This window comes from Paramormyrops kingsleyae, chromosome 3, assembly GCF_048594095.1.
Source record: "Paramormyrops kingsleyae isolate MSU_618 chromosome 3, PKINGS_0.4, whole genome shotgun sequence".
NCBI lineage: Eukaryota > Metazoa > Chordata > Actinopteri > Osteoglossiformes > Mormyridae > Paramormyrops > Paramormyrops kingsleyae.
This window is the reverse complement of record NC_132799.1, coordinates 40,468,261-40,495,637: the sequence shown is the minus strand read 5'-3', so window position 1 is coordinate 40,495,637 and position 27,377 is coordinate 40,468,261. Positions and strand designations below refer to the sequence as shown.

The following is a 27,377-nucleotide window of genomic DNA, read 5'->3' as shown; positions in this document are numbered from 1 at the left end:
ATACCTCTCCCTGACTCAAAGGCGCAGAGAGACAGTCCTCTCGTTCACTGGGGTAAACTCTGATGTTAATGCACCAAGCTGTGGGGCCACCAGTAGCCCTACTCCAGCCCAGCGTCGCTCACCCGCTGCAACTCCAGAATAAAAGAGTATCCAGTCCCTCTCCAGGAGATTGGTTCCAGAGCCCACGTCAAGTGTTGAGGTGAGCCTGACTATATCTAGCCGATATCTCTCAACCTCACACACAAGCTCAGGCTCCTTCCCCACGAGAGAGGTGACATTCCATATCCTGAAAGCCAGTTTAGTCAGCCAGGGATCGGTCCGTCATGGTCTCCCTTGGCTGCCACCCGATCCACATATGAAACATTTAGCTGTAATAATCCATGCTTCAATTTTGTTTCCCTTTTCTTATGTATGCAGGGCTGACACCATGCCAGTGCAGTTGAATAGTTCAAGGTGTGCTCCTCCAAAGTCTTCTTCGTTATAATGTCTTATTCTCATTTTAAATACGGTCATCTTCATTTCTTCACAACATGTTCTATATTAAGCCTACGTTATGTTTTAAATTGGGACTTGAAGAAGACTGTACTTTCAAAAAAGTAACAAAAATTACTAAAGTCAAACTCGCTAAGTGAAAATACCGAAAGAGGTGGTTCTACTGATACATTGCTCCAATTTGTGTATAGAAAATTGGTATTGTAAACACACCTCCCTAATACTAGGGGTCGCTGACGAACAGCATTAGCCATACGCAAGGTGGCGACTTGACTGAGGGGGGCGCCATTGCCATAGTATCCGTCCGTAAGCGTTTGAAATGATGCAGTTAGTGAAATTCTCCCTTGGTGTCACTTCGAGGCGGAGGCGTCAATATGTGTACGATCGCAGCTCGAATCTTGCCTGTAATATTATCATCACTATTTGCTTCCGAAACACTAAAGACACGCAAATTGTGCGCCTGAAAGCCGGCCCGCTGGATATTTAAAGGGCATGATCGGACTGCTGGCTTTTTCCGCGACCCAAGCCCCCGAAAAGCAATAAGCGAACCAGAAGCAAGACAAAAAGTGCTCATACTGCGGCGAGCCTAAGGACGGCATCCGGCCTCGGTAGGAGGGCTGAGATCGGGGACTCGGCACGTCGTTTCTGGTAAGTAGCCTACCTTTCCGGGTTTATCCCGCGAGATCGTCTAGAACCATTACACAAGGCTGCCGGGGAGGGATGAAACTGTCCGCACGCCGACCCGATCCGGCGGAACAAGAAAAGCATCCCCGTTTGCGGCAATCGGCGGCTCAGCTTCTCCGGGCATCCAAGTCTTTATGGGAGATATAAACCTTGGTGCCACACGTTTGGAGACGGGCGGCCGGTGTCTCCGCCAATACCGTCTGTCAGCGCCAGCCATCTGGAAATACACATTTCCTACCGATGTTTGGAAAACTAGTTAAGTTAAAAACAGCATAGTGACTAGCTAATTAGTCGGGGATATGACCTCGGTGTAGTTTGACCCGTCAGTAAATAGCGTATGGATTAAAAGCCGGGGTGGAAAGTGGTGAATACTGTAACATTGCGAGTATATGATATAGACACTGCAGCTGTTTTGATGACTGATTGAACACCTCATGATAAAGGCATCCCTCTTTCTTAGGTTCTTAACTAAGCCTTATACATTTCGTTTTTCCCCGGTTGTAACGTAGCCGTGGGAAGCCGGATGTTTGGACACCAAGCCGCCCAAAGCAGCCTGACATCGGGCGATCTTTAAAGGAGAGACCCGGTGGGTGGGGGTAGGTACATTGTACTGGGCCCTGTCCGATCGCGGTTTCGGTGTTTTGACCGGCATTTGTATACAAGAAGAAACGCAACAATCGCCAATCGCGTCGAAATGGGGAGGCGCGCCGTGGCCCCCGATCGGCACAATGACTGGAAGCAGATCGCCGTTTTCGGCATCAGCCTCCCAGAGCCGGGGGGGTTATGTCTGGACATTTTCATTCTCGGATATTTCCGGTTTTATTATGAGCACTCACGCTTAACATGTTCAGTTGTCTTCAGTCGGCTCTAGATGATTTAAAACCGTAAGGTATGAAGCATTTGCTTATGCGCTTTCATCGTGTATGTGTAAACCGTCATGGTGAAGGTTATTTAAATTACTTAGGCTACGTTTGTATTACCAGCTGAGTTAATGGTGACATACCTGACATAAAGTGTATTAAGCACAAAAACATCACAGGGACACTTGCATGTGCTAGCTAGCTAGCTCTCTCTCTCTCTCTCTCTCTCTCTCTCTCTCTATATATATATATATATATATATATATATATATATATATATATATATATATATATATATATATATGTATATATATATATATATATATATATGTATATATATATATGTATATATGTATATGTATATATATATATGTATATATGTATATGTATAACGTGTGTGTATCCTATCTATCTATCTATATATCTATCTATATATCTATCTATATATATATATATATATATATATAAACACACACATATATAATCTTTGTTTTTATTAATCTGACTCAACAGATATATCTTCACCCTGCATACTTGTTCTCTTATTGATTTGAATTTCTTTTTTCTGTAGTTCTATTAATGTTTATATAAATTATATTCAATTAGCAGAAGGTCAGGGGTGAGATTTGAAAACTCAGATCACATCTGTCACATCTGTCACTGACAAGCATGGTGTGGAAAGCTGTTAACCCCATGAGACGGGTGTCCCCGCAAGACGCTCCGGCTCCTGCCAGCTGACCTTGCGAGTCCTGCATGGTCTGATAGCGAAGACCACTCCATCTCTGTCTGGCAGACCTCGTGTTAGCAGGCCTCTAAAGGGAGCCGGTTAGTCTTTTGGGTGTTTTTATAGAGGCTGCATGTAACCAAACAAAGCAGCTCCTTGTGTGAGCATTTTAATCCAGCAGAATAGGAACTGGCCACGTCCCAAGTTGGGCCAGCTCTCCTGAAGACCTCAGGTTAATTTTCCCCATTAACAAAGCCATAAGTTCTTTATGTAGAGCGGTCCCTTGAACATGTGATCCTAGCCGTAGGGCTCTTTATGCCTTTTGTAACAGTGTGATAATGTAATTGCCCATTATGACCTCATGGTTTGTGATCAGCCTGGACAGTGCACACAGAGGGGCGGGCATGGGGTCCGTCAGTAGTCCTGTCCCGGCGGGGACCTAAGCAGGCCGTACCAGCCCCGTCGCCTAGGGTGACCCGTATCCCACATTGTCCCCACTGTTCTCTTTCTCATCTGTGTCTTTGCCCCCCTGCCCCTAGGGGTGAGAATCACCCCACATGGAATGTGGCAGCTTTGTCTGAGCCCACTTTTATCATGTAAATGAAGGAGGGGACAGTTTTTAGGAGGATTCCGCTCCCACCCCTCCCTGTCTGGGCCTGTCGGGGGCCAGGGGGGCTGCCATGCCACTGTCACCTCTGATGTCCCATGTAGGTGAGGTTTGGGAGGGGGGGAAGTTGGTGGTCATTACTTTTACTGACAGCTTTGGAATGAGAAGTGTAACAGAGCCCCTGTGCACATGCTGCTGTTGCTAAAAGACTTATGATTGGTTGTTCTCGAGCCCTCTGCGCCGATCAGTTACAAACAGAAAGGCGCTGATGCTTGGCGGCAGGGTGGTGAGCAGGAAGCTGGCGTCACTGCTGATGCATTGGCAGGCTGGGTGGAGGCCTGAGGTCACAGAATGCTAAGGCTAGACTAGTGCCCAACTTCTGCTCATTTGCAAAGGACCTTTTGCTGGTATGATATGGCTGTTTTAATGGGATCCAGGCTCGCTCGGTGGAGATGGTGTTGGGGGAGGTAGCTGTTTGGAATCTTTTGGAAGCTTATCTGTACTCTGCAGGCTGGTAAGTCCCCCCCCCCCTTCTGAGCTTTGGCAGAGTGGTTCAAACACAGGGTGTGGTGTATGGGGTAGCTGAGGGCGCTGGTGTGCCAAGGGATTGAGAACAGCCTCATAGCTCCCGCTTCGCAGACTGAATCTGGGTCCCCTGGAGGAACACACTGGTGACTGGTCCTCAGAGTGAGCTGGGCTGTATGCACTTCCATTGTGGGGTCTCCGTTACCCCTTCTGTCTACCTGTGACTCACTACCGCCTCTTCATGCTATTAGTTTCACTTCACGCGTTTATTTTGCCGCTTGTTAAGCAAGATGGCCGCCAACATGCAGTTGCCATTGACGACAGGAGCTAGACAGCAGGAACGGCTGGTTGCACTCAGCGCAGAGCAGCGGCTTGTGTAACCACGCTGGGGGTAAATCCGTTCACGTTGTGAAACGCTGGGGAGGGCTTGGTGGAAGTCATATGGGTGTGGAGTTTCTCTATGTCTGTGAGGGGTGGAGGGGCACCAGTGGTCCTTCTGGCATGCTGAGCAGCTGGCCCATTTGCCCAAAGTGAGGTTCTATATTCAGGGGTCCCGTCCCCCTAGCAGAACGTGGCTGGTGTGGGTAGTGACAGCTACATAAGCCACACCCCGTTTGGCTAGTGGAGTTGGACAAGGGAGGGGGCTGCACCCCATAATGGAGTCTCGACGAGCGATGCCAAGAGGAGACGCTGTCACCCTCCCACCATCATTCTACTGCATAGGTGTAGCAGAAGGTAGAAGCAGGTGTGCCAGACTGAGGGATGCTGGGAACAGGTGGGCTGTCTGGGTATGCTGGGGGCAGGGCCCGTCCCTATCATTGGTCATTTGGAGCTGTCACTCACAAATCTCCCCCAGCCTTGAGAGAGATGGGCAGATGCTTCCTGTCACCTGATTGCCTGCTGGAGGTACAGAGAGCCAGCTGGGATGAATCAGCAGGATATCTGGAAACACAGGGAGATGTTTTGCTGCCTGATTAGCTTCATCTAAATGTTTGGATGTCCTTCGGTTGATCCCATTGGAACGGGCATCCCAGCAGCTTTTGAGGCTCAGTGTGTTTTTCATGTGGGATGCAGCTCCAGGTGGAAAATTAGGTGTGTTTTCCTCTGATGATGGGTTTCTCACACTCCTTAGCCAGCATGAGTCTGCTGTCCAGACTGTCCAGAAAATGGTATCCTAGGAAGCCCAGATTGAAAGACAGAGTATTTCCTCTTCATTTACATGAGGGTGTACACGGTTTGTCACATATAGTTTAGTGTCCCATGCTGAGTCGTGTTTATTTAGCAGGCTTCTGTCTGCAGAGATGACAGCAGTGAAATGGACATAACAGAATAGTGATACTCTCCCCACAGGGATGAATGAATTATCTTGCTGTCCATGAGATACACACACAGGTGAGAGTTTGCTTTGGGGTCACAGCACAGTGTTGGCCAGCATCCAGCAGGCATCAAGCAATTGGTGATAAAGGACCAATTTATGGCATTAGTCTGCTGGCTGTAGGATTGGAGCCAGTGACCTTCTGATTATGAGCATTGTGATCTAACCTGCTGAACCACACACTAGATGATGTCATATGATGCCTAAGTCCCTCTTTTTTTTCTTTTTTTAGACCTTTAGTTTCAGTTTGAATATGCACATCGTCATTCTTTCAGTTGCTGTAGTGGACTGTGCCCAGGCTACTGTCAGCTAACCCAAACAGCCCCATCAATGTCCCCCACTTTCGCCTACCTGGTCTTGAACTGATCTCCAGGAACAGCCAGGAATTGAGTGTCCCTCTTCTGCAGCTATTTGGTGCCCATATCTGTTTTAAATCTCTCTACCCAGTTGGACAAATGTGGGGTGATGTCACTGCTTGTTTTTGCTTTTTGCCTTGTGGCCTTGAAGGGCTCCATTGGTGTGGTCTGTTTGCTGGGACTGGCATTCCTCATCTTGGAATTCGGCCTTGGATTACCCACTCGGGTTGGGAATGAAAACGGCAATTGTCTCTCTCTCCCCCATCCCCCCCCCCCCCAGCCGCTCTGGCGGAGGCGTTCCCCATGAATGGGGAGCGTGGCATTCCCACTGGAATTCCCGGTGCTATAAATGGTCCAGAGGGCATTAATAATCATTCACGTTATCTCAGCCTCCTTGTTCTCACTGCCCTGGGAGGTAATGGGATGTTACTGTCTTATCCTTGTTGGGTGGACGCTTTACCATCTCCAACTACTTGGGGTGCCCTTACTTCTGTGATGGCAGGAAGTTCGGCTCCTATTGGGGTGGGGGGAGGAGGCGTGGTGATATTTGAGGAATAGAGGCTGACGTTTGCTGCGTCAATCCACCGCACCCTGCACTGGAACTCAACACCTGGTGCCTTCTGTCGCGTGGTGTGGTGGCCGGCTGTGGGGGGGAGGGGGGCAGCCTGGGAACAGTGAGCTATTCCAGGCTTGCAGGGAATGTGGGGGGCAAGGAGCAGCCCATCATTGACTAGGACAGCAGGGGTTTCTGGGAAACTGTGAGGAAGCCTGTGGGCATCTTCTCTCTGCACTTTGGGTGTTTTTTTGGGGGGGGGGTGGCAGCTGCTGGTGGATGATTGTGGTTTTGTGGTTGAGCGCCTGGTTGTGTCGTACAGAGGAAGGACCACACTGTACCTTCTATGGCAAAATACGTTGCCTGTGGGTAAGAAATGGTTCCAGGGGTGAATTGCAAGATATACTTTCTTGATCCTAAGGGGAAATTTTCTGCATACAGGACTGAGATACAGAAAGTTCAGACAAATAAACACATGGTGCAGAGACAGCGCACACAGTGCCAGCAAGTACACAAATAGTCATGTGCAAACAATATTATGCAGCAAGTAAATATAAAGAAATGAATGGGTGCTCTATGTAGCAAAGGTATGATGCTGCATTTCAAAGATGAAATGTCATCCTGGAGGAGCCCAAAGTTACGGGGGTTTTGTGACCTTCTGCTCTCGCTGTGGAGCAAGGGGATTGAGGTCAGAGCAAAGCTGTAACCCCCCCACCCCCCTTAGCATGCCGGGCTGTAATCATACTTGGACTGAGCAGCTCTTTCGCCACCCTGAGCAGACTGCAATGGAATGATGATGTTTCTGGGAACGTGGAGTAAGGATCAGGGCTGTGGAGTCGGTAGATAAATGCTCCGACTCCGACTCCTCAGTTTCTAAATCTTCCGACTCCCCGACTCCGACTCCTCTGTATGTATATACTATGCTAATGTATTTTCTACATCCATTGAAGGAAAGGAAGGCAACATACATGTCATTTCACCACAGAACTACTGGCTAGGAAGCCAACACTCTACTATAATGCCAGATTAAAGACAAACACAATGAAAACAAGGTTTCAAGGGTAGCGCATAGCGAAGGGGAGCCGACGGAGCTGAGAACACACCAGGTGATTTTTCAGGCGTTTGACGCGTGATGACTCGTTGAACGGCCGAAAAATCGGCAGTGCATCTGTAAATGTATGGGGGGCTTTAGGCTAGGTTCACAGTTCCCTGTAACAGTGGAACACGACACAATGGAAAGCGGTGCCGCACCTTACCTGTGCATTACATCCCATATAGTGACGCATACAGTCAATGAAAAGCATGCTTCATGGTTACTTGACATGTTCGTTTTGTGGTAACATTATGCACTGCATGCATTGGGCTTTATTCTTACAGCAGAGAAGTAGTTCATTATGACTGTTTGTGAATTGGGACATTTCAACTTTTTTAATTTCCATTTAAATTTAGTAGGAGTCGGAGTCGGTTAACTTTTTGCCGACTCTGACTCCAGGTACCCAAAATTGTCTCCGACTCCTCGACTCCGACTCTACAGCCTTGTGTGGATTGTGTGGTGCGCATTGCCCCCCCCTGTCAGAGATGCTGTGCGTCTGTCTCCTTGGTGATCTGAGGAAGTCTGCGCAGTGCACAGAGCCCTGATTGCGGTGCGTGGTTCCTGTCCAGTTCTGAAGAGCCCCATTGTGCCAGCCAGACCTGCCGTCCGATAGCTCTTTCATTCCACAGTGCCACCCCCATGGGGGAAGCTGGCTTGGTTCCATGCTCTGAGTCATGTGGCACTGAGGACCTGCCCGTCCCACCCGCGCCTGCCACCCTGCCCCCTCAGCACTAGTGCCAGTGCCAGACACGGAGCGGGGCATTGTGGGTCTGCACAAAGGTCTGCAAGTCCATCTGTGTGGTCCCCCTCCCCGAGCCGTGTTAACGTTTCCATGGTGTCGCTGTAATGCTGCTGTTAGTGTTGCTCTTAGACTTTGGTTCCAAGGTTAAGCGACACCTAGAGAACAAACATGAAGTTGTGTAGAGGAGCTTGGGTGATTGTTGGGGGCAATAGCCACTTAGGAGTGTCAAGCCTGAAGTGGGAGCTGGTGTTTATACAGGCTGCACTGTACGGAGGTGGGAGGGGGGGGGTCTTTGTGTGTTCACACAAACCCTGTGTCATTTCACTGGACTCGTTGGCTGCTTGTGACTGGTGTGGTCCAATCAGAGTGAGGCGCTGATAGACCAGTGGAGTGCAGTACCAAGGATGTCCACACACTCAAGACCCGTCAAGGCCAAGAAAGTGTCCTAACCTCTGACCTCAGGAAGCCACGTGTTCCACTGGGATGTGTGAGGGGTGTGTGTGTGTGTGTGTGGCTGGCTGTATTCTTTAGGTGTGTGGCTTTTCTCCTGAAAAAAGTGTTTCTCCAAGCAGTGCTGGTCCACTCGAGCACCCCCGCCCCCCCCTGCCCCCGGTGTCCTTCATTGAGCATGTAATTAAGCCTCCTGTGCCTCATCATGCTGGCAGAACGAGATCCCAGGTGCTGGCTGAGCACTGGGCCGCTGTGAGATGGGGGCACACCCCTGTGTTCATATCAAAATTGCTTGCATGACGCTTTTTGTTTTTTTATTCCCATTCAGGAAAGAAATGAGGGGGCTGCATGCTTAGCCAGTCACTGCCAGCTGAGATATTGCTCCATTTGCTACCTTCCAGTCTCTGTGGCCATGCCGAAAGCAGCCACTCTGTGGGGGGGGGGGGTTGGGGGGCAAGAGTGGTCATGCAGCTGCCCTCCAAGAGTCCAGCGTGTGCTAATATACTGCTCAGCATTATCCCCACAATCCTTTCTTAGCCGAAATGAGGGACCTTACAAAACTGATGTGAGGTCAGGGATTGGGGCCACTTCCTGCTTCATGTCTAAGTCCTTGTGCCCAACTTGGCCCTCTGCTGTCCTGTGTTGTGATTGGTCAGTTTGTTTTTGGCTCTCTGACTGCTGTAAATAACGAATTGTCAGTAATGACCGTTATATCCCTTTGCTGTTTAAAATGCACATTATTATGATAATAAATTCTGTTCTTTATTAAGTTACATTTCTTTCTGTCGGTATGATGCTAATGTTACTGTTCTGAGGCTGTTCTCCTAGTTGTAATATGAACTGTAATATAATAAGACGCTCCCAGGCCGTCGTGTGTGATGATTCAGCAGTATGTCCACCTGTTTTTGGCAGTCTGCCTATGCTGCCCTGAGAGGAACCTATGGAAGGGTCCACTGTTTCCCAGAGCGGGGGTGTTCTTGTGTAGGTGGCGTTCTTGCTTGTGCTCATGCCAGTTAATATGTGCAAAGCAAGCATGAGGCTGAGAGCCTGTTAGTCCTCCTGACCTGGGGGACCTAGCTCTCTCCCTTCTGGGCCCGCAGTCTCTCCCAGGGAGACCTCAGGGTTGGGTGTTGTCACTGTCCACTGCTGGCGTATGCCCCTGACTCCTGCTGGTAGAGGCTGACCCCAAGGGTCTCTGGCATGCGACTGTGCCCTCATCCACGTGTTGCACTGAAGGTGCTGAATGTGGCTCAGGGAAAGCAGGTATGGCAGCAGCATGTTGCCCCCCCCCCCCCCAATAACCAGGTGTCTTGTGGTGCTTCACTCTACTGAACTGCAGATATCCACGAGGAGACTGCATGTGGGGGCTATTGGGAGATGATGGGAAGTGGGTCAGCGCCAACAAAATGCCGTGGACCCCCACGTTAGAGTGGCATGCGAAGGCAAATCAGCCAGTCAACATCTGTGTGTCTGCCCTGAGACCACGACTCTCTCTCATACACACACACACGCGCACACACACACGTGTCTTTTGTTCACTGTCTCTCTCTCTCTGCCATGACTCAGCCAAGGTTCTCTTCGCAAGTGGCCTCCTCACTGCCTGACGGCTCAGTGACCACATGCTTGCCGAGCGTGATGAGTACAGTAGTGAGAGACCCTCTGCTCCCTTTCTGTCCTGGGGGCCCTCTCCCGTAGGTTGGCAGTGTGCCCCTTGGAGAAGTGAAGAGCATGCGGGCGTCTGCTGAAGGGCCCAACTTGACTTGTGGAGTGCAGATGAGGGATGAAAGGGTAATTGCTTTTGAAATGCTAATATGGGGGGCATGTGTTGTGAGGAGCCTCAGATGTGGCGGCCCGCTCTGCTGGGGTGAGGTGGGGTGGGGGTTATCGCACATGCACATGCTCAGCTTTGAGTGAGGGGGAGTGGTTATCCAGCTTCCAAAGCCGAGCCGTGCTGGGTCGCCGGGAACAGGGTCTTCTGGGGCAGGGGGGTGATTCTCATGCCAGAATCTGTACCTGTGTGTGTATGTCCATGTTTGAGCCTCTTGAGTCACTTCCCCCCCCCCCCCCCCGTGAGCTGGCCGGATATCCTGAACGTGAGGAACTGGCGGAGATAAGGTGGGGAGAAGTGGTAGCCCTGATACAGCATCCATGCACCACAGGGTCCAATCAATGTCACTGAGGAACCATGTACTGAACAACTTCCTGTGAGTCAGCTGGGAATGCAGACAGCTAAGTGTGTTGGGAGTCAGAGTGATCGTGTGTGATTGTACAATGTGTGTGTGTGTGTGTGTGTGTGTGTGTGTGTGTGTGTGAGATCCAGCAGGGCATAATCTCATGCATACCACATGACATTTGGGTGAAGGGACATCGTTGTCGATGGTGAGAGATCATAAAAATTCATCTGTTTGGGTGTTGGCACTCTTGTGGGAGTCCCCGGGCCCCGTCACCCCTGCGACAGAAGGTTACGACTGGGGATCAGCTGGCCTTTTTCTGCCTTTTCTTTAGAGCTGACTGTAATTGTGGAATTTAGAGATCTCTTGGTGGGTGTGCCCCGTTCTTGATCAGAGTTACAGTCCTTCCAGTACATTCCAGTCCTTGTTTCCTTTTTCCAGCAGTCTGTGTGGCCCTGGCTCCCCCTCTGTGTGGTTCAGCCCCCACAGGCACCTGATGGAGAGGTGGACACTAGTCTGATTTTCACACTCATTTCGCCTCACTTTAGGGCATCACCTGTGCTGACACCCCATGTCTGTCGAGAATGGCTGCATTGTAGGAAGTGCCAGCCAGTGGTACAGAACTACAGCAACTGATCACTATTCCTGCCAAAGCCAAGTGCACTGGTCCTTGCAGAAAGTCTTGCTAGTTGCCGCATTGCTCATTACATCTTTGATAGCTCTAGTGAAGCTCAGAGGGCTGGTGAAGACAGAGACTGAGGCAGAGCTGCTCTTTTTAATTGGGGAGCCACTTATTCATTCTCTTTGATTAATGAGATGGTATCAAAGATATTGCTAATCAGTCCTCCCCCAGTCCCAATCCCGCATCCATTTTTTAACAGAGTTTACTGCTGATAGATACAGCCTGTCTGGCCTATAGGGTTGTGGGGGGGGGGGGAGCTGTCAATTTATCATCCCCTTGAGATGTCAATCCTCACTACTTCCCCTTTGATCTGGGTGCCTCAGTGGCCCTAACTGGCATCTGGCATCGTTTTAGGAGGAATTGCTTCAGAATTTGGACATTGAGGGTCTCTGTTCTGTCCTTGGTGAATGTCCAATATAGTTATAAGTAGGGCTGTCGCGATCACGTCACAATGTATGTGAAACTGTGGGCATAAGTAAACGTCCGTATAGTACAGAAAAGCCAGCATCCGGAGAAATGTTTCACCCGTCATCTAAAGCCCTTGTGATTATTGCACATGCGCTATATAATTGCGATTACATCACGACGTGATCACGACAGCCCTAGTCATAAGAGACACAGAGCTTTGACTGGGAAGAGGAGAACCCTTGTTATGAGGTCCCTGTTATTGATTGTTAAATGTTTGATGTCCCATCTCTGCTGTTGGTGTCTGGTCTCTTTTGCACCCCTACACCCACATGCTTGCTTGTGTAACATGGGTCTGCTGGGCTAGACCTCCAGGCCTCCTGCTGAGCAGAGGGCCATTAAAGCCTGTTTGGTGTCACATGGGTGCCGTCCCCACTTTCTGTAACTGACCATGTCCACAGGCACACAGACATGTAATTCACCAACCCAGGGAAAGGGGCTCGTTGTCCCAGACACAGTGAGTAGTTGTTCTTGAGTGACGAAAGGCCATGTCCAGCTAGAACATTTCCCAGAGTTTCGCTATTTCTTTTAATGTTTTTCTTGATGACCAAACTGACCAGCCTTAAAGCTCCTGGCTCAGGTGCTGCTTGCAAGCTTGCCCCCTGCCTTCACTAACCTCCCTCCCTTTCCTGGCTCACTCAATTGCTGCCCAGTCATGAGTTATTTCTGTCATCGCTTCCTTGACGGTTACAGTGTGACCAGTCACTGGTATGAATCGAGGCTGACTACTGTCAGTGTGTGTGTGAGTGCGGATGGAGTCCGGGAAGGAGACGATGGATAGCGTTTCTCCCTTGGCAAATGGGAGTACGAGTACTAAGGGCTTTGTAAGTTCCAGATGGCAGGATATTTGGCCTTTTACTTTTTTACCCTTATTTTCTCTCACTCCCCCCTTCTGGGAGGGAAGGCTTTGCCAGGACGTCTAGGGTTTGTGTAGGATGATATTCTGTTCGTTTCCACTGCCTAAGAGCAAACTGGCCTGTCTTTGGCCCAGTGTGCCTGGCTGTCAGTTCCAGGGATCTGGTCACAAGTGGGACTGCGGTGGGGTAGGGGGGGGGTGAGGTCATGCCAGACAGAGGGATGCTGGGAATCTCAGCTGGTCTGCTGGTGCTCCTGCATTTTCCCACTCCTCCGTTCATCCCTGCCCATCTGGAGGTTGGAAGATGTTATCCTGAGCGTTTTTGAGGTTTCATGAAGAAAGCAGCAACTTCCAGAACTCCTCCTTGTTCAGGGTACTCTACCTCTGACCACTAGGGAGCAGAGTGGCTAGAGAGGTATTGTATTAGGTGATGATGGTCTAGGATGTATAATTGCCTCTTTAAAAGGAAGTCCTTGTGACCTCACTGTGACCTGCTTGACTGTTCTTTTGCAGGGCTAGGATAATGGTGCGTTCAGTTTTCTCTCGGAACTCGGAAATTCCGAGTTGTGACATCACATCCGACAATCTCCCGTTCGAGCTACCCACATCTCGGAACAAACATGGCTGCCTCCATGAACACGCTGCTGTGTGTTGTTGCTTTATATATCTGTCCCTGCTACCAAGCCTGAGTTCTGTTACCATGTCATCTTCACAATTCTCCATTTCGGCTTAGTGTTACTGATAGAGGAGGGAAATCCTTTTTACAGTTATTTCTTGTTTAATGAAAATTTCATTTTATTCAGCAGTGAATCAGTGTGCACAATGGATCGATGGGTGACACTCTCTGCTCGGGTGTTTTTATTCAGTCTCAACCCCGGCTCTCTCCTCTGCTCAGCTTCATGTGGTCATACTTCTTGTCCCGTCTGACTGGTGCTCTCTCTTGTTTCTGTCTCATCCCTGTGTCTCACCATCATGTGGGGTCAAGCCACATTGGTGCGGTTTGTAGTACTAGGGATGCACCGATACCGATATTCGGATCGGTATCGGCGCCGATCCAGACCTATTTGACAGATCGGGTATCGGTCATGCGTGACCAATCCACGTCCTATACTTACTTATATAGTTTTTAGCAATCAGTCGCACGACGGCTCTTTCCCATTTTACATGTGTTTTTTTTGTGGCATTCAAATCGAACTCGGTCTTTTTTGCTACTCAGTAGGTGTGAGTACAGTGACTTCCGCCTGCTGTGACGTCATGCGCAAACCCTTCGCAGTACAAGGAGCGTAAGATAAGACGTGACGATCAGGGAGTATTTTACGCTTTTAACAGAAACCAGTAGCACAGCGATTTGCAATCTATGTAAAATAAAGTTTTGAGGTGGGAATAGCGTTTAATGGACAATCCCATTTAACAAAGCGCACGCAACTGTGAAACAAAACAAAGCAATGGATGATTTGGGAGTCGCTAACTTAATTGGAGTTTTGCGAACTTGCTGCAGCTTGTGATACAAGAGGGGCTGCCATCGCAACAAAGTGTAACTGAGCTGACGCCAATGGGAGAAAAACTGTATTAAAATTTGAAGCATTCGCCACTTGTGTATACTTGCTTTGAAGATATTCATATTGAACTGCAAATGCCTCAAAAACGCTTAAAACAAACGAGGTGTAACAGTACGTTATGTATGTTTGTAGTAGCCTAATTAAATATTTTGTCATACTTTTTTTTTCATCTGTATTTACTAGCTTAAAAAAATTAATATATAAAGTATAACAAAGTAAAAAGAGCTCTTGTATCGGTATCGGCAGTTGTGTATCGGAATCGAATCGGAACTGAAAAAATGTGGATCGCCCATCTCTAGTTTGTAGAGTGGGCTGCAGGCCCGTGCTGTCTTCAGGGGTTCTTGTGCCAGAAAGGTGGCTGGCCGCTCTGGCTGGACCAGGTGGCTGTTGTTGATGTGGTGCGATTTCCCAGTGGAGACCTCCCAGGAACCATCAGAGGTCTACTGACTTCACCGACACCCTTATTAAAATACGCTATTTATCAAAGTGCAGCTTTTCATGTGACTGTAACTGCTGTCGTCTGTATTACCAGCCATGACCCATTTGATCGAGAGACACGTTAAATTCGATTTGTGATCCTGACCCCATTCATGCCCCCGCCTCTTTATTAGTGTGGGGGGAGGAGTTAAACTCCCTGACACTGTGACAGGCTCTTGATTGGTTTTCGCAACTAATCGAGACTGCGGGGTGGGGGTTGGGGTTCTCTGGCAAACCCTGCCCCTCTTGTTTGAATAACGTTGGCTGTCTCTCTGTGCTCCCTTTGTTCTTGTGCCTTGTTTGTCCCAGGGGAGAGAAAATACATCAGAAATACTGGTGGGGGGGTCCTCCCTCATGACCAGACTGGCTCAAACCCGTGGAATTCGCTGTGGTATGTCTGGGTGGGGGTGCCCCTGTTTGGGGGCAGTGGCACTGTTATCCTCTCCCTGAGGTAAAGCCCCCCGCGACCAAAACCAGCCAATAAGCAGTTCTGCTCTTGTGGTCACAGACTTCAAAATGGCCTCCATGTACAATTATACAGTATTTAACACCAGGGAAGAATATCTGAAGTCTGTGACCAGGTAAATAACACACAAAATGTCAGGGTGCCACCTTTCCCTCCATGCATTTCCCTCTACTTTTGGGGGGAGGGGGGGGGGTCCATTTCCCCAGGAAGGTGACTTTTGCACAACCAGTTCATGTTCCTGTCTTTCCTGCATCCTACTGTAAACTCAGATTGACCTGGGATCATCTGACTGACCTAGATGGCCAGTGAGGGAGCGGTATGCTGTGGCACTGTTCTGGGATCACTCAGCAAAGCCCTGTTGTGGCTCCAGCTGTCTGTGCTACCTCCAGCTGCCTGCAGTGCCTGTGACAGGACTTCAGGGCCCTGTGCCTGGATTAGCGGTGGCTCACTGTTCCTAATCTGATCGCAAGTTCAGGGGCGCTCTCTGTTCACACCTCTTTGCATGCTTTTTGCCCCCTTGACTGCGGCTGCAGGAAGAAAGCGGGCCTATCATCCCAGCCACTCTGTGATCGTCTCAGTGTCCTTCTGTACTACTTCAGACCTTCATCCCAGCAACTCTATGATCATCTGAGCATCCTGGCAGACTTCAGTCAGTCCTGTTTGAACCGCGTATAGCCTGTGAAAGGGTATTGGCCACAGGGGGCAATGATATGAGGTGGGGGGCTTTTTGATAAATGTGGCCGAGGGATGTTGATGGCCTCTGAAGTTTACAGGCCTCCTGCATGTACAGGACCCCCCCCCCCCAGCTGATCAGTGCTGCTCACAGTCAGCACAGCAGGCAATGCCACAGCACATTGGTGCAGATTCTGACCACCTCTGTTCAAGGGCCCTTAAAGAAGAGTGTGTGCATATCTCTGTGAGCACGTCCATGTGTGTGTCATCATTTTGTTTTTTGTATTTTTACAGTATTATGTCCCAGTACAACCAGTTTGTCCCTGTAAGGATATAGAGCTTTCCCGTTCTGTGTGTTGGATAAAGGCTGTTTGGCTGCTTACTTTAATCCCCTTAATTTGGAGTCAGGGCTGCTCTGCCTTCACTCCACCGTAACATGCACTCAAGCTGATCCAGACAGACGCTGTATTTTCTAGCAAGCACATTGGCCACGTGGTCTGATTGGAGGGGGGGGGCGTCAGGTTCCCCAGACAGTCGCACCTGTTTCAACCTCAGGAAGCGTGAAGTGGTGAGGGTCCAAGCTGTAGATGTGGACATGGATGTGCAAAGTGGAGAGGGGATGAAAGAACAGCACTGGCAAATGGGCAAAGATGGCGGGGGTGAAGAAAGGAATGGTCAGAGCCATGGAGACCCCCCCTCCCCCAAAAGGTAGCCCTCTGAATGTCCCTCCTGGCTCATCCAGACCTTTAGCTGCTCTGTCTTCATCCATCATCCCTTAGCTGGTCTCTTCTCCATCCTGGAGATTCATGTTTTTGACTTGAGTAGCTCTCCTGTTAGGTTGGATGTCTCCTCCTCAGAAGATCAGGGTTCTGAGTGATCCCCTTGTTGCTTTGTTTGAAAGGTGTTTTGTAGATATTGCTCCTATAATGCTTACATTTATACCTGGACATTGATTAGAAGGCTCAGCCTAGCTACACTTATACCTAATTGACTTCCTGACAGCTGTATGTCTGTGATGTGCTATCTGCCTCATTTCTGTACAGGCGAATTTGTAGGTAAGTTGGAAAAATAATGCAGTACACAATAACAGTAATTATGCAATAACAATAAAAGTAACTGTAAACTGTACTGTATGTTGAGCCAACGAACCGCTGAAGCCTTACAATGTTTTCAGGGCCGTCACAAAGTACCGTTAACCCGAAATTTTTATGTAATTGGCTTTATGGCAGACCATTTGTAAGTACGAGTTGTCCATAAGCCGAACATCACTTTGGACAAAAGTGCCTGTTGTAGATGTGGATGTTATACTGGAGCCCACATCTCTCTCTCTCTCTCTCTCTCCCTCTCTCTCTCACACACACTCACACACACACACACACACACACACACACACACACACACACACACACACACACACAGGGGACTCTGTGGCAGTTCTTACTGTGGCCCACCTCTAAGCTGGTATGCTGATAGTCTCTCCTGAGGAATCAGATACAGGCTTATGGTTGGAACATGTCCTCCTCAGAAGATCAGGGTGATGAGCAGTACCCTTGTTCTCAGCGTCTGGGGGGTGGACACATGGTCGTGCTGATTCCTGGCGTTTTACTTTGACATTTTGGTGTAAAACAGTCTCATTATTGCATAGGGTCAAAGCGAGGCTTTGTCTGACACCCCCAGAGAGATGCTCCCATGATGTCTCCGAAGAACCAGCTAATTTTAGCTGCTCTGATGATGCCGCTCTGAAGTTGGCATGAATGTCATCGTGATGGCTGGGCATAAATGCTGGACTGTGTGTGAGGATCTCCCAGCATGTGTGTATGCCTCCATCAGTGTCTAGTAGTTGAGATGCTGTGATCAGATGTGTGTTAGTGCTGGGGAAAGCAACAGTACCCCCCACCCCATATATGACCAGCACTCCTGGCTTCAGAGCTGCTCGTAACATGAACACTCGTCCGCCAGCCGCGTTTGGAGTCTATGATGCCCCCCCCCCCCCCCATCTGGCCTTCACCTTAGTATAGGACGGGTGTGAAAAACAAAATTCCTGCCCTGTTAGTCAGGAAGTTAATGGATTCCTCAAGAGTCCACTAACAGCTTCCCTGCGTCAGCATTTGCCTGTGCCTTCTTCATTTATCTCGCCTGCTGCCTGCAGGCTGCTTCATACTTACTATGGACACTATAGCGCACGCAACCATGCAACATCTTTTTCGTCACTTCGAGGGCTGCATGTGGGGATGCATGCCACTCACAGATTGAAACAATGCGGACGGTCCACTGCTGGGCTGCCGAGATGATATTGATGGTACTCGAACGAAACCGGCCCAAGACCCCCATCAGAAGAATGCCATGAAACCCTTTTTAGACGCATCCACGGAACGGGACATCTTTAAACGTCGGGACTGACGTTTACCTCGTTAACGATCCTGTTGAAAAGTATAACTGCAGGCTCATTCCTGCTCCTTCAGCCCTTAACTTCTAAACCACCTGCCGCATAAAACTAGTATCGACATAGTGTCCAGATGGCATGACTGTGTGCGGAGGGTAGGACCTTGGCAAGCAAAAAATGGTGAAATGGAGGGGCTAGAGGCAAGTTTCCATGACAATAATAACCCCCCTGTAGAGCAGCAGCACCCCTTTCCACCCTGTTGGTCGCACCATTCTTTGCTGTGTCCCCACACACACACGAATTGTGTGGGGAGTAGGAGACATCGCCCCGTCTAGTGCAGTGCACAGTGGGGGTGGGGGGTTCATGCATGGACACAATGTAGGGGAAGTGCAGCTCAGACTCAAGGTGTTTCCTGTGGCCTGGGCTCTGCACCCGCACACACAGGTCCATATGGATTCTTACTGTCTATTCAACGCCCTGTCATCCTAATGGTGAATCCACCTCCCATGTCGCCCCACCAGCCAATCAGCACATCCAGGCTTTTAAATACAACAGACCTTGTTCCAGCACTGTGCTCTCGTGGGGAGCAGGCACAACTCCATCTCCGGAAGCTTCTGTGACGCATCTGTTTGCCGGAACAGGTGGAGTGGGAGCAGCTGCTGGAAAGTCGGCCTTGCGCGCCTCCCCTCCTCCCCTTCTGGACGTGGGGGCCATGTTGCGTGTCGGGCCTCCTGCTGTTTTCTTTGGGGGGTTTCTGTGTTTCTGTGCAATGGTGAGGAAGGAGTCAAACACGTCTGTAGGGAGGGATACATTTGAATTCTGGTCTTAAACTTCTTGCGGAAGACTTTCAAGGGATAACCCTGAAGAGGGAGTAGTGTTTGAGAGATGAGGTGGATAGAAATCTCAGTCCATGGGTCACATTAGGTCATGAGTCACTCTTATAGCCAATGTACAAGCATTTCCTCACTGGTTTCCTGGCTGATGTGGAAGTGGGTTAGGCACCATGTCTTTGACCTGCGAAAAGGGGGTTAAACACTTCCTCAGCTGTGAGACTGGCCATTAGCTTATTAGATTTCGTCTTTTGCACTTAGTTACTAAATCATTGATTTGTTTCTTGGTTTATTTTAGGAAGAGATTTGTCACTTGAATTTTAAGTGGTTGTTAATCAGTTCTTTTAAGTTAAAGATGTATTAAAGCGTTAAGCTATTATTGGGAGCTTGGGTAATATTGACAGGAGGCAATCCTAGGCTGTTTGGTTAGAAGACAACCAGCTACTGTTTATCTGACTGTATTGGCACTGATGTGTAGCTGATAACCTGGATTGAGTTTGACCACTAAACAGAGTGAGGGATTGTCACGCGGTCTATTGGATGTCAAAAGATTCCGGGATTTTTTTGTGACTGTGGGGGCGAATGCTGTGCTCATGAGGAGCATGGGTGGTATGAAATGGAGAATAACACGCAAACACACATGCCTCTTCAGTGATGTCTTTAATTCCCAGTGGTTGTAGTTAACTGTGTTGGGTATGTTTGTTTTTATGACTGCTGGTGCATCACCTTTGGGCTCACTGTAGGGCATCACAGCCGGTGCTGTGAGGTTGAATCACCCCCAGGAGCTGCTGTATTTCCGGCTCTACAGCCAGCTTGTAAATTTAGTTTTTCAAGCACAGATTTATAGGACTTAAAGTTTTCGCTGATGGAAACAAGCTGAATCCTCTCAGTTTGGACACTGACGCACTATGAGTGTGCGAGTGAGTCAGTGTACGCTTACAGATGCCCATCAGGCGAAACCTGACACCTCGTGTCCCCCGTATGTCTGCAGATCTTGAGTAGGTTGAGTACTTTGCCGTCATCATTTCACACAAGTTAATTGCTTCTTAGCACATGCCCATCTTGGATGTTCAGGTTGCTGACTCTTCCCATGGTTCTGCTCCCTCTGATTGGCTGTTTGCCTTCTCCTCCTCTTCCCCATGGCCCTAAGCCTTCTCCTCTTTTGTGTGACCCTAAACCCTTTACTCCCCCTCCTCAGGGCTTGATGGAAAAAATGAAGAAGTTTAAGCGGCGGCTGTCCCTGACACTGCGCGGGAGCCAGACCATTGACGAGTCTCTGTCGGAGCTGGCTGAGCAGATGACCATCGAGGAGAGCAGCAGTAAGGACAACGGTGGGTGCTCCCCATCCTCCTATCCTCTCACCTTTGACCTCCACTTCAGTTGGCTGGCAGACCCCCCCCCCCCCCCATTCTATCTACAGGAACATGTTTGACCTTCTGGGTCCTGAGTGTCTGCCACAGAGACGGTTACATGACCCCCATGTTCGTCAGCAGGACCCCCAACAGCTGGCACTGATGCTGTAATGCAGCACAGATGTGCTCACTTCCCTCTTGTACTTACAGATGATGCGTGGGGGTGGAAACAACCCACATACCTTCAGGTTTCGGAATAAGATGAAATAAGGTTAAGATGTAACAGACACAATTTCATACTCTGCTCCATGATTTTCTAATAATGCCTCTACCCTAGTTTCTATGGTAACACCTCTGTTTCTGAGTGCCTGAGCCTGCATGGGGGTGTGGGGGGGGAGGTGGGCTCCCTGCCCTGTTTTCTCCCAAATCTTAGTCTGATGGCTTTCCATTATGCGCTGCATGCACAGACCCTAGGTGCTCCAGACCCCTGTTCTCCCCCTTGAGTGATGTGGCTGGTGCCCAGGGCTGTGTGGAGCTTTTCTGGAAGGATCCGTCCTCCTTTTCCTGCTGGCTTGGTTTACTTGGCCTGTCATTTGTGTGCCATAATGAGCGTTATGGTTGTAAGATTCTGCTGGTTTTTCGTCATGTGCCACACTGATTGCTCTGCTTTTCTCCCCCTCCGTTCTGTGTGTGTGTGTGTGTGTGTGCTTATGCTTGTGTGTGTGCGTGTCTCGCTCTCTTTCTCTCTCTCTCTCTCTCTCTCCTTCCCTCGCTCCCTCCCTTGTTTCTATGGTGAACCTTCCCCTTGTGTGGTACAATGCTGCAGTGTCAGCCTGGAAAAACTACTGGAAGTCTGAACCACAGATTTGTCCTAAGTGTGTATGTGTATGCAGAAGAAGTGTCCATGTGTGCTTGTGTGGTGTATGTGTGGTTGTCTGCATGTGTGTTTGTGGTGTTTGTGTGTTTGTTCGTTTGTGTAGTGTTTTATGTGGTGTTTGTGTAGGTGTGTGTGCCGGTGTGTGTGCACCTGTGTGTGTATGAGTACGTCTGTGTGTGCGGGCCCCTCCGCCAGTCTTGCCCCAATTGCCACCTGGCTCAGTGGAAATCAGGCCACAGCTAGGAATAGAATGCTTGGGTTACAGCAGGGGGCACCAGTGAGCCCCAGAGCAGGACTCCGACATTAGAAGGCAGATTAGCAGATTCCTTAAGCACAACAAGCGGCAGGGTGTCGCTTGGGGCTTTCGTGTCCTAAAGCTGCAGAAAGCCCGGCTGCACGTTGTGCTTTGGTTTGAATGAGATGTTTAGAAAATGGAACGAAGCAGCTTTGTCTGCCCCTTGTATGAATAGGCACTGCTACAGAGATGCGTGACGTCTATTTTCTGTGACCTTGGCATTCCTGCCCCCGGCTTCGTTAGGATCTCGAAGTGATCTCCGCCAGATGGTGCTCCATGCCCAAAGCTCTTGAGCTTCATCCTGGGCAGCTTGTGTATTCAACCCCGTAAAGTTGGATTTCTGAAGGTACACGGCTATCTGGCTGCCTCCATGTTCATGAAGAAACCTGCCTGCATCACAGGACTAGACGAAACGTTTGGGTGTTTGACTGATCCCGGTGATTTTCCTGTGTATCTCTTGGGTTAATGAAGGCCTTCGGGATTTCCGAGTGCCTTTGTTAATTAGTGGGGATAAGCCTCAATGAAACCTGAATCCCGCTGCAAGCATACAGGCCTATTAAAGTGGTCAGATTTCAAAGAAGCTGTGGCTTTTGTTCCACCTGACAGTTGCAGTGTTAAATAATGGCTGCAGCATTAGATCACCATGATCTGAAATGCAAGGCGGGCACAGGAATCGCTCACAGCACATGGACACATGCCCTTTGAGAATTCGTCTCCTGTGCCGGGGGAAACGTGTGGGGTGGCTGGACCTCTGTCTGAGTGACCCCGCAACTCCGTGTGGGTGTCTGACAGCTAGAGTGCACTGGGATGGTAATTACATGAAGAGAGCTGCAGAGCTAATGATGGGGTGTGGGGTCAGCTGACCGCCTTCAGCCACAGAGGGCAGTCAGCAGATAGAGACGTGGAAAGGCAGTAAAAATATTCACAGAAAACAGATGAAGGAAGATGCTTCTGCTTCAGGCAGCACTCATGTTTAGGGTAGAGGTAGAGTGTCGCTACAGGGGTCAGAGGTTTGATGCCATGACTTGTAGGGATGGTGCCATTGGATACTGAAAAATTATTGGCTATCGTGCTCGAGCCAGAGTTGCAACAAGGATGGGAATTTACTTTCAATGCGGGAGGAATCAGAGGATTTAGTGGTTGTCTCGCAGCTCCTGATTTTAACATCCTAGAGGCCATGGTGGTATTTGCAGAGGATGCTGAAGGTTTGCCTTGGGTTTGACTTCAGTAGGTCATTAGCTGTATGGAAGCGCCAGACACCCTGGTTATTCCTGCTGAGCATTTAGGGCTGTTCATAAGTTGACATCATTGTATACGTCAATTTTCTGTACTGTCGGTCCCAGAGGGATGAATGAAGAGAGAAACCTGATGACAGTTGGGTGAAAGATACTCTTGCTCCAACAAAGTCAGTAGCATATATTTACTAACAAATGTGCTGGGTAGAAAAAAGATTTATTTGATATTCTAAGATTAATTGTGGGGAAGATTGGAGTGCCCGTAGATTTTTAGAGACAATGCCAGGGATCAGTAGAATTTCCAATATTATTGTAATGTAACTGAACCTGCTCAATGAAATGTAGAACATAGGCTGTTCCATTATCCTCAGTCCTTTGGGTTTTCTGAAAGAGAAGCACTTTCACCATGTTCAGCTGAAGGTCATGATGTGCTGCCCAATCAGCATCAATTATTTGCAGTTAGCCAGTAGATAATCAAGTTCATGTTTACAGCTTCATTCTGCTGCTGAAAATGATAAACTTTCAGAGAGTACAGCAGGAATATCCAGCTGGGGCAGGCTGTGATTAATGTAGTGGGAAATAATAACCCCCCACCACCACCCCCTGGCCATGTGGGTTAGTTCTGCACACCTAGCAACAGCTGTGGAGGATCCTGAGCTGCTGAAAGGGCTCTGAGGGTCTCTGCGTGGCTGTGAAAGTACACTTTCTTCCCCTAAACTGAAGCGCATGTGGCATGTAGCCCCTTGGTGTGGCTCCAGTGGGCCAGTCAGACGGTTCTTTCTGAAACTCAGAATCCTCAGCATGTTCCACCCGGCGGGCCGCCGTGGGGACACGAACAACAGCTCCTTTGTGGCCGGGGGATTCAGTGTCACCCAGGGGAGGGTTGCCATGGTCTCGCTGAGTTCTTGAGTTGACCCCACGTGATGCTTCATCAGCGATTGCTGGTGCATCTCCAGTTGAACCCAGTGACCCCTGGTGAACCCCTTCCCAAGGCAGTGGTGAGCAGCCATCTGTAGGACAGTTATCAACAAGAGGATCAGGGCTCTCAGCATCTGAAGTACCTCCCTGAGTAGCTTTGTTAGTTTTTACACATCATACTTATTCTCTGCTTTTATCAAAAACACAAGCAATTTCTTTTTATGCTTGAAAGCTGGATATTTCATTTTTCCACTGGATAACGGAGATTTACTGCCTCATTCAGGGATATAAAAGCAGAACCTGAACCAGCAACTGTCAGGTTTATGTTGTAAAGAGTCCTGTCCATCTGATGACTGTGGTCTTATTCCATTTTGTAGCAAAACTCTAAGTCACCATGAAGCCTAATGGATGTGGAACCCAATGGGGAAATTTGGACCGATACCGGTAGCCAATATTTTTTCGTATAATATACACATTACCAGCTAACGTCTGAGCCACTTGCTGGGGTTGTGGTTTGGCTTTTGTGGGAAATGAAATCCTAATCTGTAGGTCACATTAAATTATGAATTATAAATATGTTTTTGGCTGGTAGACAATGTGGAAATGACCTGATCACCCAGTGTAATCATCTCCATTATTTTGTTAGTCGTGTCTTTAGCTCTGGTGCTGCTAACTTTGAATTTTGAGAGATTTTAGGCATCAGCCAAGACTGGTGCATCAGACCGATGGCGATTATCTTGATTTTTAACAAATGTCAGCCAATAGACAATAGACTGGAAATAGCCAGTCATGTCAGGGGTTTGGGTCACCATCTCTGTAGTGGCATACTCTTTCTGTGGGAAGGAAAATCCTTCCAGCTGGTGACCAACCCAGCTGTATGGATTTTTTCCATGTTTGACAGGGATTGGTTTACCAGAACTGCTGTGCAGGTGCAGGCACGTTCCGGGACAGCCTGCCAGGTATGTGCACAGCGCAGACGCCAGCGGCTGCATGGCAACTACCCCCCCACCCCTCCCCATTATGCACCTTTCCCGTCAACCCAGACTCTAGGCATCATTCTGAAACTTTCTGTCTTGGGGTGCATTCGGGGGCAGGTCTGTCGGTAACGTTGCTGCCTGTAGCCCCCCCCCAATCACACACTCGTGTCTCTGCACCTGTAGCCTAAGGCCTGACGAGCTTCCCTTTTCTGCATGCAAGATCCCAGCATAATCACCAGAATCAAAGGGCTTCCGGGCTTGGGGGGGGGGGGGGGGGCGTCTTAAGTTACCCCCTTTTTTAATGAGCATTCCAGCACAGCGTTGGCACTTTGTTTTATTAGACCTCACTGTGTGACCGATGTACAACAGCGCCACCTAAAGGTACAAGCAGAGTCCTGTCTTATGTGATGTCACCTGAGTCATTTCTGAGTCATCGTTCCTGCCAATCCATGGAAGCAGGTGGACTGCAGGTGTTTACAGCCAGTCTGTAGTGCCTGTAGAGGACATCGGTATGCAGGGATGCTGGGGATGTGAAGCCTGTTTCAGCTTCCCGACTTCAACCCCCCCCCTTCCTCCCACTCCGTGAGCTGTATTAAACCAGGACAGGATTGAGGAGAAAGCAGATGGGAATTAAAAAGGCAGGAATATCACCCAGGACACAGATCCTCAGTGTGTTTAGGGACATTTTCTCCTATGTGATGTTCTCTCTCCTGATGCATTGATGTCTCCTGTTGCCTGCAAAGTTCTCTAATATTATATATTGTTTGGATGCTAAACTGTTTTTGTTCATGTGATTGACATCCCCGTCCACAGAGCCCATGGTGAGGAATGGCCGCCCCCCCACCTCCCACAGCATGCATTCTTTTCTGCACCAGTACACCGGATCCTTCCGGAAACCACCCCTGCGTCGCCCCCACAGCGTCATCGGGGGCAGCCTGGGCTCCTTCATGGCCATGCCACGCAATGGCAGCCGGCTGGGTGAGTACGAACGGAAGCGTAACCTGGGGTGTGGTTGCCTGGAGATGGCTCTATGCCAGGCCCTGCACCCTTTCAGCCGGCCATGCGGCGGACTTGCTTTCAGGTCTGACGGATGGGCAGGCCTGGTCTCGCCTTCCGCCCAGATCTGTCCCCTTTCTGACTGCATTGTCACTGTGGAGACTCATGTCTGGACATGTCTGCCTGGTGGCTGCCTCCTGGTTCCCAGATCACATGTTTAGTGGGTGGGGTGTGGAGGCTCTGCCTCTTTGTTCCTCAGACACACAGATCTCATCTCTGATGAGCCATTCTGTAGTTTTAAAGAGGTGACCTTCCCCTGTCAGATCTACTGTATGATTTAAGTTGAATATACTCATTGTTTCTGAGTGCAGTGGGAAATACTTCCTGACCTAGAGCATGCTGGGTAAGATAAAGGGTCTTCTCCACTCTGACAGTTACTAGCATCCTTCTAATTGAATCACGGAAGCTCATGACCCACTTTCTTTGGTGTTTTTAATGTGGGTCACAGTGTAGTGATGGTGTGTCTATCCCCTAATAGAAGCCTGAGCCACGAAGGAACGCAACCACTGTAAGCAGTGAGCATCTAATTACTGAAGCTGTGTGGCATTGTGTGGATCAGTGAGTTACGACTCTCAGTGCCTGTGATCAGAAGGTTACTGGTTCAAATCCCCAGGTTTGCAGAGTGACTTCACCATTGGGCCCTTGAGCAAGGCCCTTAACCTTGATTGTTTGTAAATTTCACATCACTTGGATAAAAGTGTCTTCAAAATAAATGTATTTAAACCCATGTCCTGCACTCTGACTGACTACTGGTAAGTTAGGGAGTTTAACTGCGTTCTCTGTGTCTGCCTGTGTGTTTGTTTCTGTAATGAAACCCAGGCCAGCTTCTCTGCAGGTGCTCTGTTTACTGCATCCACCCCCTTGTCAGTGCCCCCCAGGTCCATGGAGACCGTCTGACTGGCCCAAGAGCCACTGGCAGCCTGGCCCTTACTCACAGCCAGTTAACAGCATCGTTAACACTAACAACCTCCAGATATCCCCTCCCTGCCCCCCCCTCCGGGACTCATCCTCCCAGGCAGTGGCTTTATGACCGAGAGGGAAGCCCCAAAACCCCTCCTCTTCTTTAATGTTCTCCCCAGGGGGCCACACAGGCATTTTTTTTGGTAAGATGACAGGAAGTTGGAACATCAGCCATTCTCAGGGTACGTGGTACTGCTTCCTGCCCTCGCCTCCTGGTGGTGGAGGCGGGTTCTGCAATGATGGTACCTTTACACCTGTGTAGCTGTGCACAGGTCAGAGAGGGAGTGGATGGAGCTGCACCGGCCCCCAACCATCACCACTGTGCCCCTGCATTACGATTATCTTTAATGCCAGTTTTGCCCAATTTCTCCTGCCTGTCATGGGTTCCCAGATCCAAAGTGCAGGCTGGATGGGCGGTTTTTGTAAAGAGTTCTATAGAGACTATATTAAGCAAAAGGAAGTGATTTGTTGCTATGTCTTTGTGTCTTTTGGTACAGCTCACTGCAACATCCATTTAGTTGCCAGACTCTATTGGTAGACAATTACTTCTGTTTGGCTGTAGTTAATTTTGTGCAATATTCATGACAAAAAACACACATTGCAATGTTTTGCATCCCAAGTACTATGTGTTAGCTTCCCCTGTAGAGAGTGAGAGCCTGTCCCCATTGCTGAAGGTGTTCCCTCT

General features: G+C 49.2%; 1 protein-coding gene across 1 annotated transcript in view; it reads left to right on the top strand.

Moving 5' to 3' along the window:
• Window positions 1-792: 792 nt before the first annotated feature.
• cdk17 (cyclin dependent kinase 17) overlaps window positions 793-27,377 on the top strand; it is a 57,354-nt gene continuing 30,769 nt past the window's right edge. The window contains exons 1-3 of the mRNA XM_072710304.1: window positions 793-1,140; window positions 20,221-20,353; window positions 25,490-25,654. Of these exons, the coding sequence (XP_072566405.1) occupies window positions 20,227-20,353; window positions 25,490-25,654 (292 nt within the window). The 5' untranslated portion in view covers window positions 793-1,140; window positions 20,221-20,226. The remainder of the gene's footprint in view (window positions 1,141-20,220; window positions 20,354-25,489; window positions 25,655-27,377) is intronic.